Genomic DNA, 13,078 nt, shown 5'->3' on the forward strand with positions numbered 1-13,078 from the left:
TTTTGTAGATAAGTTAGGAGGTTGTAAACCGTCATGAGGCTGGAAACGCTGCTGGTGCAGGGCATCGGTGGAGTGGAGCCTCCAGAGACTGAGCGCTGAGTAGTTATGAAAGGAAGCAGTCAGGGGGAGATGAAAAGATAAAAGGGTGGAGGTAAGAGAGGGAGAGATGAGGGCTCCCAAGGAGACCACTGGGTGGGGTGATGAGCTGAGGAGGAGGAGGTTAGAAGGAAGAGGAGGAGGAGGAGGTTAGAAGGAGGAGGTTAGGTGGAGGAGGAGGTTAGAAGGAAGAGGAGGAGGAGGTTAGAAAGAGGAGGTTAGGTGGAGGAGGTTAGAAGGAAGAGAAGGAGGAGGTTAGAAGGAGGAGGTTAGATGGAGGAGGAGGTTAGAAGGAGGAGGTTAAAAAGAGGAGGTTAGAAGGAGGAGGTTAGAAGGAAGAGGAGGAGGAGGTTAGATGGAGGAGGAGTAGGTTAGAAGGAGGAGGAGGAGGTTAGATAGAGGAGGTTAGGTGGAGGAAGAGGTTAGAAGGAGGAGGTTAGAAGGAACAGGAAGAGGAGGAGGAGGTTAGAAGGAGGAGGTTAGAAGGAAGAGGAAGAGAAGGAGGAGGTTAGCAAGAGGAGGTTAGGAGGAGGAGGAGGAGGTTAGGAGGAAGAGGAAGAGGAGGAGGAGGTTAGAAAGAGGAGGTAAGGTGGAGGAGGAGGAGTTTAGAAGGAGGAGGTTAGGAGGAGGAGGTTAGGAGGAGGGACCTTCTCTTGGTTGTGAACAGTCCTCACTCTGCCTTCAGATGCTTCCACACTCGGACTGTGAGCCGAAGCAGGATTCAAACTAAACCAAACTACACGCGGCTCTTGTGAGAATTCCAACCAGGAAACAATTTCCTGCAGTTTTTATCTTTTCTAAATTGGATTAAGACATCTGGAACCCCGGGGACGTGTGGGAGGGGATCAGCCTTGAATGGATGAATCAGCGCTGGGGGATGAGTGGATAAAAGCTTCCAGCAGTGGTCCGTCCACAGTGGACCCTGATGAAAGTTGACTCACTGCAGGTGTGAACTTTTTCATTTTCCCTCCTGAGATCAGCGTGAACTCGGACCAAATCTGAAGTCCCAGCGCTCATCAGTGAAATTACTCTGTGCGGCTTCAAACAGACGTCCCCTTTTTTTCCATCAGGGCCTCGTTTGTGTTTATTCCACACACATCAAATGCACTGGTGCTTGTAATTATGGCCCGTCTTTCATTATGGCTGTTTGACTGAGGTGACGGAGAGCGGAGCGTGGATCAGAGGCTGAGCGGAGTTTTCCTTCAAGATTAGAGAAGGTAGAGGAGGACGAGAGGACGGCCGAGAGGGGAGGGGAAGGTAAACAGAGGCGGCTGAAGGCGGTAAACACGTCCAGTTCGGTCCTAAACGCCTCACACACACACATCTGAGCTGAAACACAACGGACTGGGACATGAGCAAAACCACATCCACCGCCTCAGACAGACCCTCGTGCCCCTGCAGCAGGATGACAGAGCGTGTGGGGGGCAGCCGGACCCCCCTACCCAGGACTCTGCTACTGCTGCCCCCCCTGCTGCTCCTCATCCCCCTGACCCTCTGGACCCCCCAGGCCGAGGCCGTGGTCCACTCCAGCTTCCGGAGACTCAGCGGCCGCGAGAAGAAAGAGATGCAGAAGGAGATCCTGTCCATCCTGGGTCTACCGGGGAGACCCAGGCCCCACCCGCCGCTCAGGCCCCCCCTCCTCGGCCCCGCTCTTCATGCTGGACCTGTACCACGCCATGTCCGCCGAGGGGGAGGACGACGGGAATGAGATCATCGGGCCCGGGATGGGGAGGTTCGGGGGGCCGGAGAGGTTCGCGCAGGTTAACCACGCGGCCCTGCCCACCCTGAGCACCCACACCCCCCCGCTGGGGACGGTGGTGAGCGAGGCCGACACCGTGATGAGCTTCGTCAACCTGGGTGAGTCCAGCTTCTATTCACACCCTTCACACCAAGGTTCTAATTGTTCTGGATTTTTCATGATAGTTTAGTTTTATTTAGTTTTGTCTTTTTTTTTTTCTCTAATTCAGTTTGGATTGGTTTTTAGAGCAGGTTTGATAGTTTTTATTAGTTTGAATTTTCTTCTAAATGCTTAGTTTGTTCCAAGTGTTTTTATTGCATATCTAGTCACAGACAAGCATAATACGGTCATTGTTTTTTGTTTTTTAACCCAAACCCATGAACATTCCCACCCTGTTGCACCAAAAAAAAGATAGTTGACAAATAAATAAATAAATAAGGGACACAGATATTAGTCACATACTCGTATTAATAACACTCCTCTGGAATAAGAGGGATCTACCTCTTTTATGTGATTCAGAACAGGTTGTCAGGTACTGAAAAACTTAGTGGCACATCCTCTTATAGAATATCTCATTTTTTCCAATCTTAAATGATGTAAAAGATCCAGAAACCAAGATTTAAATGTTGGAGGTTGTTTATCTTTCCATTTAAGTAGCATTAGTCTACGAGCTAGAAGAGTGGTGAAGGCAATCAGATTTTTAGATTTTGGATTAAAAGAATGTGATGTAAGGCCAAATATTGCAGTTGTTGCATCAGGTTAGTATTAATAATAATAATAATGATAATAATAACAACAATAATAATAATAATAACTAGAAGCACTCGGAGAGCGCAGACCTCTGCCAAGGCTGATCAGTGCCCCCCCCACCCCCGATCACCACCAAAATTTACTCATTTCTTTCTTATCCCATTTCCAACAAACCCTGAAAATTTCATCCAAATCTGTCCATAACTTTTTGAGTTATGTTGCACACTACGGACAGACAAACAAACAAACAAACAAACAAACAAACAAACCCTGGCAAAAACATAACCTCCTTGGCGGAGGTAATAATAATAATAATAATAATAATAATAATAATTTATTTGTAGAGGGCTTTCAATCAAAGTGCTGTACAGATATAAAATCAATCACAATAAAACATAAAAACTAAGAACATTAACAGTCAAAACAAATCAAGACATATAACAGAGTAAACAAGTGGGTCTTGAGCTTGAGGTTCAATATGAGACCCTGTTACATCAGAAAGAAATTTAAATTTAGACTGCCAAAAGTTTTTCAGTTTTCAGCAAAACCAGAACATATCTAAATGCTTAGTTTTAGTTTAATTTTAGCTTTTTTTTTTTCATATCTTTTCTCTTCTTCTCCGTCGTATTCACATAAATCCCAGACAGGACTCTGCTGCTGTCTCCCAGCTTTAGTCTCCATGTTTCCAGGTAGAATGGGGACCAGAAGACGACTGGAAACCACAAGTGTCATACGGTGCCAGCAGCTAAAATTGCTAGAGCAAAATAAATCGATTTCGTATCAATCCGACATTGACAAAGACAAAAACGAAAGGAATTTTATCCATAATTTTTATACGTTTTAGTTAGTTTTGTAAACACACAATACAGTTTCAGTTATCGTTTTTTCATTTAATTATAGTTTTTATTTATTTCAGTTAACAAAAATGTTTTTTCAATTCTAGTTTTCGTCATTTCGTTAGTTTTCGTTAACAATAATTACCTTGCTTCAGACCCAGACTCACCTGAACACGACTGACAGGGATGGACAATAGTTTTACATTAGATCAAGGGGGTCAAACATGCGGCTCACGGGCCAAAACTGACCGGTCAAAGGGTCCAATCTGGTCCTTCAGTGTAAAAATGACACTGACAGTATCAGTCTAGGGCAGAGGTGTCAAACTCATTTTAGTTCAGGGGCCACATTCAGCCCAATATGATCTGAAGTGGGCCAGACCAGTAAAATAACAACAGTGAAAAAAGGAAATTACATTAGGATAATGTTTACATCGACAACATTTCCTTTAAAATCTGAATAACATCAACAACCTGAAATGTCTTAAGAAAAACAAGTGCAATTTTAACAATATTCTGCCTCAGTTTATCATTTACACATATACATTACAACCACAAATACACAAAACATTTAATAACAGGCAATATTGGTAAACTTGCATGTACTTCTCTAAAGATATTTCAGATTATTTTTTGTAAGATAGTTTGTTAATATAAAAATTTTCATGTAATTTTACTTTTTTACACTAAAACAAAGATAAAATCTGCATTTTTCATTAATTGTAGGTTATTGTGTATTTGTAGGTTATTTATGACCCAATTGAGATCAATTGTTCTGTATGTGGAACCTGAATTAAAATGATTTTTACACCATTGATTGTTAATATCTTCAGTGTAATTCATCCTCCAGGCCGGATTGGACACTTTGGTGGACCAGATTTGGCCCCCGGGCCGCATGTTTGACACCTGTGGTCTAAGGTGTTGAACTCATTTCAATTCACATACAGACCAACATGATCTCAGCTAAAATAACAGCATCATAACCTATAAATAATGGCAACTCCTAATTTTCATCTTTGTTTAATAATGGAAAAAGTGAGATTACGTCATGAAAATATTTACATTTAAAACTATTCTTTCATTAAAAAGGAAAATAATCTGAACAAATATGAACAAGATGACATGTTTACGACAAATAAATGGAATTTTAACAGTATTCTGCCAGTTACTAAGTGTTTTGTGTATTTGTGTGTTATGCTAATTCTAAAATGAGACATAACATTGTTGAAATTGCAGATTTTTCATAAGAAATGTCATGATTGTTCAGGTTATTTACTTTTACATAATGTCATTTTACTTTTTTTCACACAAGAGAAAATCTGGGATTATTATTTCTAGGTTATTATGTTATTATTTTACTTTTTTTGGCCCATATTAGATCATATTGAGCTGAATGTGGTCTGAACTAAAATGAGTTTGACACCCCTGCTTTAGACGGACTTGACTTTAATTCTAGTCATTTCATATGATACATGCATTTATCTAATAAAACATTAAACAAACAAAGAAACAAACCCAACATTCACACTTTTTGCCATATTTCTCCACTAGTCTTCTTGGAATCAACAGTTATTTCAGACGTCTTCGTTTTTCAGGTTAAATATAAGGTGGTGATCGTGTTTTTCTGTAATGAAAGGCATTTATTATACGTATAATATTCACAGGTTGCCGTGTTTTTAACTAATAGTTCGTAAATTTAGATGTTATTGTTATTCGTGACATGTTTTTCTAACGTTAGATCTCAGAAGGACAGGAAATTTTGAAAAAAACTAAACTCTGCTTTACAGAAATAAAAACATCTACACTATAAACAAAAGGCACAAATTAAAAAAAAAAAAAAAAAAAAATCATCAGATGCAGGATTGAAATTAAAATGAAGTGCACCCTCCACATGTAAAAACAAAACCTGCACCCACTTTATATTTGTACATCACTATAAAAATACATTAAAGTAAAGGCAAATATTGTACTTTTACTCTTTTACATTTATGCATTAACTTTATAGAGCTGCAGTACAACAACTGAACTGTGTTTAAATTATATTAGTGAGATTAAATTCCTATTAAATATTCCCAATGTAACTGTTTTACTGTAATATTATGTTTGTGAATGTGCTTCTCTTGCCTGTCTGTGTTGCTTTATTAACATTAGTTTGAACAAATAAATCTCATTTACAGCTTCATTAGTGTTTCTGTTTAAACTTTTCTTTGAAATTGCATAAATTCTTAAGTTTATGACGATAGAAAAACAGTCAGAATCATCAATGTCACTGAAAAACATAGGTTACATTTTGTATTTTAGTATTTATTTAGTTACAGGACTGTGTGTTGGCATTAGTTGTGTCCACGTCACTAGTATAAATACAGGTTTATTGAGCAGGTTTTGTTTAATAAATAATGACGTGATGTTCTAGATGAAGGTAAAACTGTACTGGTTCCTGATGGGAAATCCACAATCAGATAAACTACATAAAATTATATTAAACTGATGAACACATGCATCAGTAACCATAATAATATGTTCATCATTGTGATATAAGCCATTGTGCATAATTAATACTTTTATTTTTGAACTGTACATACATTTTGATACTAATAGTTTTGTAATTTTACTTTAATAAGTTTGACACATATGTATTACATTGTATTCTAGTATGTCCACACTGTTGCATAAGAGGATTTCTACTATTTCTTCCACCTCTGACACTTCTTACAGATACAGGTTTTATTCATTTCTACTGAATAAAACCATATTCTACTACATCTCAGGGGCAAACATTGCACTTTTTACACCACTGTATTTATCTGTCAGCTTTAGTTTTGAGATGAATATTCCAACCTCCTTGTTTTCTGACATTTTCTATAAAACAGTTTGTGTTTGATCCACATTTCATTTATCTATGAATTACCAACTCCAACAAATGTGGATTCCCCCCCCCCCTTATTAACCCTTTAAGTGCCAGAGTTGCATTATTGTGACAAGCAACATAACTGAATTAACACAGCTTTCTGAAATCTTGATTTGAAAATGTAATATTTAAAAATACACAAATAACTTCTGTGCCTAAAGGGTTAATTTCTCATGTACTTTAACTTTAGTTTCAATAAATATAAAAAAAAATATGCAATATTTCACCAAAAATGAATGTCAGAACAGTGTTTGTCACTTATTAATTATGTGATGATTCTCAGATTTATCTGGTAAATAAAACTGTGAATAAAAATATGTATAAAATAGTTCAACTCCACTTCCTGTAGAAACAACAGTAACATATTCCTCTATTACTGATGATACAATGCTAATAATATAATGATGACATATATAATAAATGCATCATTCACAGGGACCAAACTTTACCTTTGCAGAATATACATTAACTGTATTTTTATTGTCATGTCGGATCCAGGAGTGTGATTTACTCTAAACTAAACTATTTCTCAAATCCATATTAATTATAAAGGACAGCAGTGCATTTTTGGACAAGAGTTTCACAGCTTTACTTAGAAAACAAATCCTGTCCAATGCAAAGGACATTCCATAAAAAAATAAGTAAAAATAAAAATTGTGTCTGAAAAACTGTTGCAATTTATGTTTTCCAATTACGACAATTATTTAACATTTGCTTTCCTGGGTCTCAGGAGGATATAAAAACATAATTTACTGTATCAAAAATGGTAAAAACTATAAAACAATGCAATAAAAATAGAAAAGGACCATTTTAAAAGACAAATAGACAGATCGGCAGCTGTCACGGAGTTAAAACACAGGAATAAAACTGTATTATTAAGTTTTAACGTCTCTAATCCCACTCATAAATCTGCAAAAACTGACATTTAAGAAACTCTACGTACATGTTGTTCAGTGCAAAAAAACAATAAAAAGAAGTATGTTTTTGAGGAGTAGGATTTGTCAGTGATGCCCAGATAATAAAATAAAACTCCATAGGTTGTGAATAAAGATAATTTTAGTATAAATGTAACACTTAATTTGTTAGAGATGCAGTAAACAAAGGTTTTCAACACTTGGTAAATGTTATTTATTTGATCATCACATTAAATAAAGTTGAATTTTGTCTAAATATGATAAAACAGTTGTTAATCTTGTTTATTGTTGCCTGTAGCTGTCGTGCGACTGAACAGAGAACTGAAAGAAACTGAAAAAAAAAAAAAAAAATCTGGAAAAAGATGCAAAGATGTCAAAATAAAAACGTGCATGGATCTGACACATTAAGCTCACTTTAAATACAGACCCAGTGGTTTTTGGCAACAAAATCTAAACTGAGGAATGAAGTGACAAAGTATTTGAACCTGATGACACTGACGGTGACGCTGCCATGTTGGTGCTGCTGTTTTAGTATCAGCTCTGCACATTTCCACAAACATTTACCCCCTCGGAGAGAATTCAAACCAGTGTCGGTATGGCTCAACTCTTATTGGGAGGTTTCCAGTTCAACCCAGTGTTCTCACATCCAGGAGCGTCGGTGCTTCGATGCCACAACAGAGTCGGAGTCGGTCCAACAGGGACGATGAAGACTGAGAGACGGAATAAATGAAACCGGAGAAGGATGAGATATTAAATGTGTTTGAGTCTGATGTGGAGGTTCAAACTTTAACAGCATTTTAAATAAAAAGAAGAGATGAAATGATTAGTTCAGCAAAAACTACTTTATCTTTGTCATCGAACATCAGTTGTCTTTTCTGATTATTATTTTTACGGCTTTCTTAAAGTGGTTCTACGTGGTATTAGTATTCATATTCTCACCAGCAGGGGTCAGTGTGGTACCAGAACACACTTATTTCTACCAAAACCACCAACAAATCAACTCTATGTGTCCACAGACTGTATCAGCCACTGAATAAAGTATGAAGTTCATTATTTCCACACATTTGTATTATGGCAGTGGTTCCCAACCTTTTTTGGCTCATGACCCCATTTTAACATCACAAATTTCAGGAGACCCCAGACATTCAAAACGGAGACATTCTTTTGCTAAAATTAATTTGTTTTTGATCATGTAATAGTTTGCTATACTATGTTGCAAATAAACGTTAATTTTAGACAACATTTAGACTATATAATGTAAATTTTTATGAGTAAGTTTTAATTTTTACATTTTTTTTTTATCAATTCCTAGAAATTTCTGGCGACCCCAGACATTCAAAACGAAGACTTTTTTTTTTTTTTTTTTTGCTAAAATTAATTTGTTTTTGATCATGTAATAGTTTGCTATACTATGCTGCAAATAAACATTAATTTTAGACAACATTTAGACTATATAATGTAAATTTTTATGAGTAAGTTTTAATTTCTACATTTTTTTTTGTATCAATTCCTAGAAATTTCAGGCGACCCCAGACATTCAAAACGGAGACATTCTTTTGCTAAAATTAATTTGTTTTTGATCATGTAATAGTTTGCTATACTATGTTGCAAATAAACGTTAATTTTAGACAACATTTAGACTATATAATGTAAATTTTTATGAGTAAGTTTTAATTTTTACATTTTTTTTTTATCAATTCCTAGAAATTTCTGGCGACCCCAGACATTCAAAACGAAGACTTTTTTTTTTTTTTTTTTGCTAAAATTAATTTGTTTTTGATCATGTAATAGTTTGCTATACTATGCTGCAAATAAACATTAATTTTAGACAACATTTAGACTATATAATGTAAATTTTTATGAGTAAGTTTTAATTTCTACATTTTTTTTTGTATCAATTCCTAGAAATTTCAGGCGACCCCAGACATTCAAAACGGAGACTTCTTTTTTTTTTTGTTACTAAAATTAATTAGTTTTTGATCATGTAATAGCTTGCTATACTATGTTGCAAATAAATGTTAATTTTAGACAACATTTAGGCTATATAATGTAAATTTTTATTAGTAAGTTTTCTTTTTTTTTTTTTTTTTTTTAATCAATTACTAGAAATTTCAGGTGACCCCACGCAGGGTCCCGACCCCAAGGTTGAAAAACACTATTATGGTATCATCAAGTTTTCTTCTTCAAACTAAAACTTATAGACGCTTATTTTGACAGTTGCTCAAAATAACACTGTCTTATAATCTTCATGTGCTGCATCAGCTGATAGTTTACATTATAGCTCTGTTAGCTTAGCTCTGTTAGCTGAGCTCTGTTTTTAGACTGAAAACAGCCACAGTAAAACCACTAATCACCTCTGTTTTCTGTTCTGTTTGTGTCGTCAGTAGCTGAATCCAACAAACAAGCTCAGAACTGTCACAGTTTAGGCTGAACCGAGGATCAACAAACGGCAACTTAGCAAAGATAATAACATCCCATAATAACTTTATACCTTCATAAGCCTCAGAATCAAACTCACTTATGTAGAAGAAACGCTGACATTTACACATTTACCATCCAACTCCATTCTGTTCATTTACAGCTGAGTCCAGTGAAGAAAACAACAGTGACTCACTACTCCCTCTAGTGGTCACATAAATCTACCAACCCATGACTGGAAATGCATTCAGTTCATATCACTACAGTCCAATACACTGGCGTCTTAAGTCTTTTGGATAATATTTTTTTGTCATTTTTAATACTTTACAGTAGAAACATTAGATGCAGTGTTTGCAGCAGCAGATCTGAGCTAATACAGAATGGGTGGAAGGAGGTTATTCACCTAAAAATGCTTTGACAGTAAATATTAATCCTCTAGTTTGGAGAGAACTAGGGCTGAACCATATGGACAAAATTTCACATCTCGACATTCATGCCAGATATCTCGATATCGATACGATACAATATGACTACAGGTTCGGTGAAAACCAAGCATTTTTCAGAAAAATACTAACATCATAATACAAAAGAATGTGGAAAGTGCAGTTTTATTTATAAGAACTCACTGCCAGTCATCAGCATTAACATAACGTACAAATAAATTAAATTTGTTGTGACTTACAGCGCTGTACATGCAGGGCGAGCATGGGGGAAATCTATATCGTTTATATCGTTGCTTTTTCGATATTAATATCTTGAATGTTCATATCTCGATATCGATACGATAACGATATATCTTTCAGCCCTAGAAAGAACCGTCCTTCACATTAAAACATAAAAAACATAAAATACAACAGTGAGTGTTTGAGTCGACATTCATAACAATTCTGTAACAGTTTCTCAGTAGAGATGAAACTGCATGTGAATCAGTTTGTCGTAATCTAATACAGATAAAAGGAACATTGCATATTTCTCCTTCTGGCCTGAAAAAGAAAAAGATTTATTGCATGATAAAAAAACAAAACAAAAACAGATTTGGTCTTTGTTTTGTCAACAGATTGTTCTTATGCACTTTTAGAACAAACTGTATTTGAAAAGGCGACCCTATACATTACCAGCACCATAGATCCAGTCCTGTTCTCCCATCAGGTAACATTTATACACTAATAAAATAATGAAATCCAATCAATAGGGAGAATTGATCTGAGGCTTAAAACCCTCTTAGGTCAAAACTATCAACTCATGGTGCCAGTACTCTTATACTGGACCAAATTGCTGAACAGGACAGGTTAAAAACAAAAAAACAGTGCCATATACAGTATAATGATTGAAATAATGATTTAAAAACGTACATTTTCACACTATATTTGACTGTTATCATGACAGTATTGATTCAGAAACAACACCTGAGTGACTCGTGATAGTCCGTGGAATTTTATAGTTTTATCATCTGTCAAATATCTTGAGTGTAGTTTTAAAAGGACTGTTGCATCATTTACAAAACTACAACCGTCATGTTTCTATACATCAGGGTTTAGAAAAGTGCAGTTATATCAGAACACAAGAGGCAGACTGAACCCCTTTTATCAATAAAAGTCTTTTATAGTCGCTATAGTCTTTATAATCTGTTTTATAGAACTAAATGATGATAACACTGGTCGACAACAAATTTATTGTTTAAGTTTTTTGAGCTGATTTAGGATAATTTTGGTGTGCTGAATCCAAAAATCACATTCATTTTGCTCAATCAGGTCAACTTTCTGAACTATGCTACATATTGGCTTTTTAACATTTTTGCTTACATTTATGGGCATTTTCACATCAAATGATACAAAATTCTTTCATATTTCTTGCAATAAACAAGTTCTGAAGATTTTACTTTTGCCAATTTATGATTGTTTTTTTTAATATTACAGGTGAATGAAATGGCTTCGACTAGAAGATCTTGCAAAAATAAGCCTGACGTATTCTGTTACATCTGCGGTGAATACATAATAAATAATAAATACATCCTGTTAGAAAATGATTTCTTTTTCTCTTAAAACCTATTTTGGGTGAGAACTATATAAAAAAAATTAACTGATAAAGTCACAAAAATGTAATCAATTTTGTGAGAAGATCAAATTTTTCAAAATCAAATTAGCAAAAAACCCTGACCTGATTGAGAAAAACAGATGTCATTTTTGGATTTAGCGGTGCAAAATGGTCCTAATTCAGTTGAAAAAACCTAGAAAACTTGCAAAACAAAATTTTTTTGTAACCCAGTGTTATCTGTGTCAGTGTCAGATGTAAATCTGTGTTTAACAGTGTTTTCTGCAGGTCAAATATACATGATGTTATGGATATTTCATGTGTAAACCTGTGATCAGAACTGAACCCACTCGTCTTGGTCATGTTGTAAACTTTACACACACTGGACGGGCGTCTTTCATTGTCCCTCCTTGGTTTTGTGAAGTGTTGGAAACCTGATCCACTCACAGCTCTTCTACCACCTCATTCACTGCAGGAACTGCTTTTAGTTTGGAAACTTTAATGTGTGACTGTGGAGGATGGACTCCTTCCACATATGATTTGTGGTTAAATGGCAAACACACAACATCTGGACACACTGGGATTCAAAGCAGAGGTGGTGGATTGGACCGGATTCCAGACCCTGTGTTGGATCTTTAATGTGATTTGAGCTTATTATAGGATTTTTGTGTTTTTATAAGATCCTTAACCCTTTCATGCATAGTGGTCACTACAGTGGACAGTTCCTCTACAGCTTTACTCTTGTATATTCATGGGTTTTGTTGTTTTAGTTCCATATCAACCAACACAGTGGACACTTATGCACCATCTCATAAACTGCAATTCATACCATTATTGTAACTTTGCTGTTCTTGATTGGTTCTTGGGTGGAAATCAATTGTTAATATTTATTTTTTGCATATTATCTCCATGAAGTGAGTAATAACTAGTATTAGAATATGTTAAAATGTGAGAAAACATCAGATTAGCTGCATTAAACATGGTTTCATTTCACTGTTTTCATATCACTGTATGATATTGGGTTTTAAATACATGTTTCTTTGCTTCAAGAATAAAATTCATGGTGTAGCTGAGTGGACATTTTTGTAACTCCATGAAAAACAGGTTGATTTACAAAAAAAAAAAAAAAATTCAATCACATTGTTTTTTTTTTTGTTTTTTTTCATGCCTAAAGAGGAATAAAAACACTCAGGAAAAAAATCTTGATTAAGGTTCTCATAAATCATGCATGAAAGGGTTAAAGAAGCGATATGTGGTATATCTAATGTCAAAGATTAAAAAAAATACTTAAAATTATCATTAGCCTCCGAAGACCCACTGTCCACATTTGTAGACAAGAGTTTCACAACTTTATACAAAAAAAAGAAAAGAAAACTGTCCACCACAAAGG

At 35.6% G+C, this 13,078-nt stretch overlaps 1 protein-coding gene across 1 annotated transcript in view; it reads left to right on the plus strand.

Annotated features, from left to right (window-relative positions):
* Nucleotides 1–759: 759 nt before the first annotated feature.
* Nucleotides 760–13,078, plus strand: part of bmp8a (bone morphogenetic protein 8a) — a 38,119-nt gene continuing 25,800 nt past the window's right edge. The window contains 2 exon segments of the mRNA XM_030146685.1: nucleotides 760–1,726; nucleotides 1,728–1,953. Of these exon segments, the coding sequence (XP_030002545.1) occupies nucleotides 1,448–1,726; nucleotides 1,728–1,953 (505 nt within the window). The 5' untranslated portion in view covers nucleotides 760–1,447.

Source organism: Sphaeramia orbicularis, chromosome 11 (assembly GCF_902148855.1).
Source record: "Sphaeramia orbicularis chromosome 11, fSphaOr1.1, whole genome shotgun sequence".
Lineage (NCBI taxonomy): Eukaryota > Metazoa > Chordata > Actinopteri > Kurtiformes > Apogonidae > Sphaeramia > Sphaeramia orbicularis.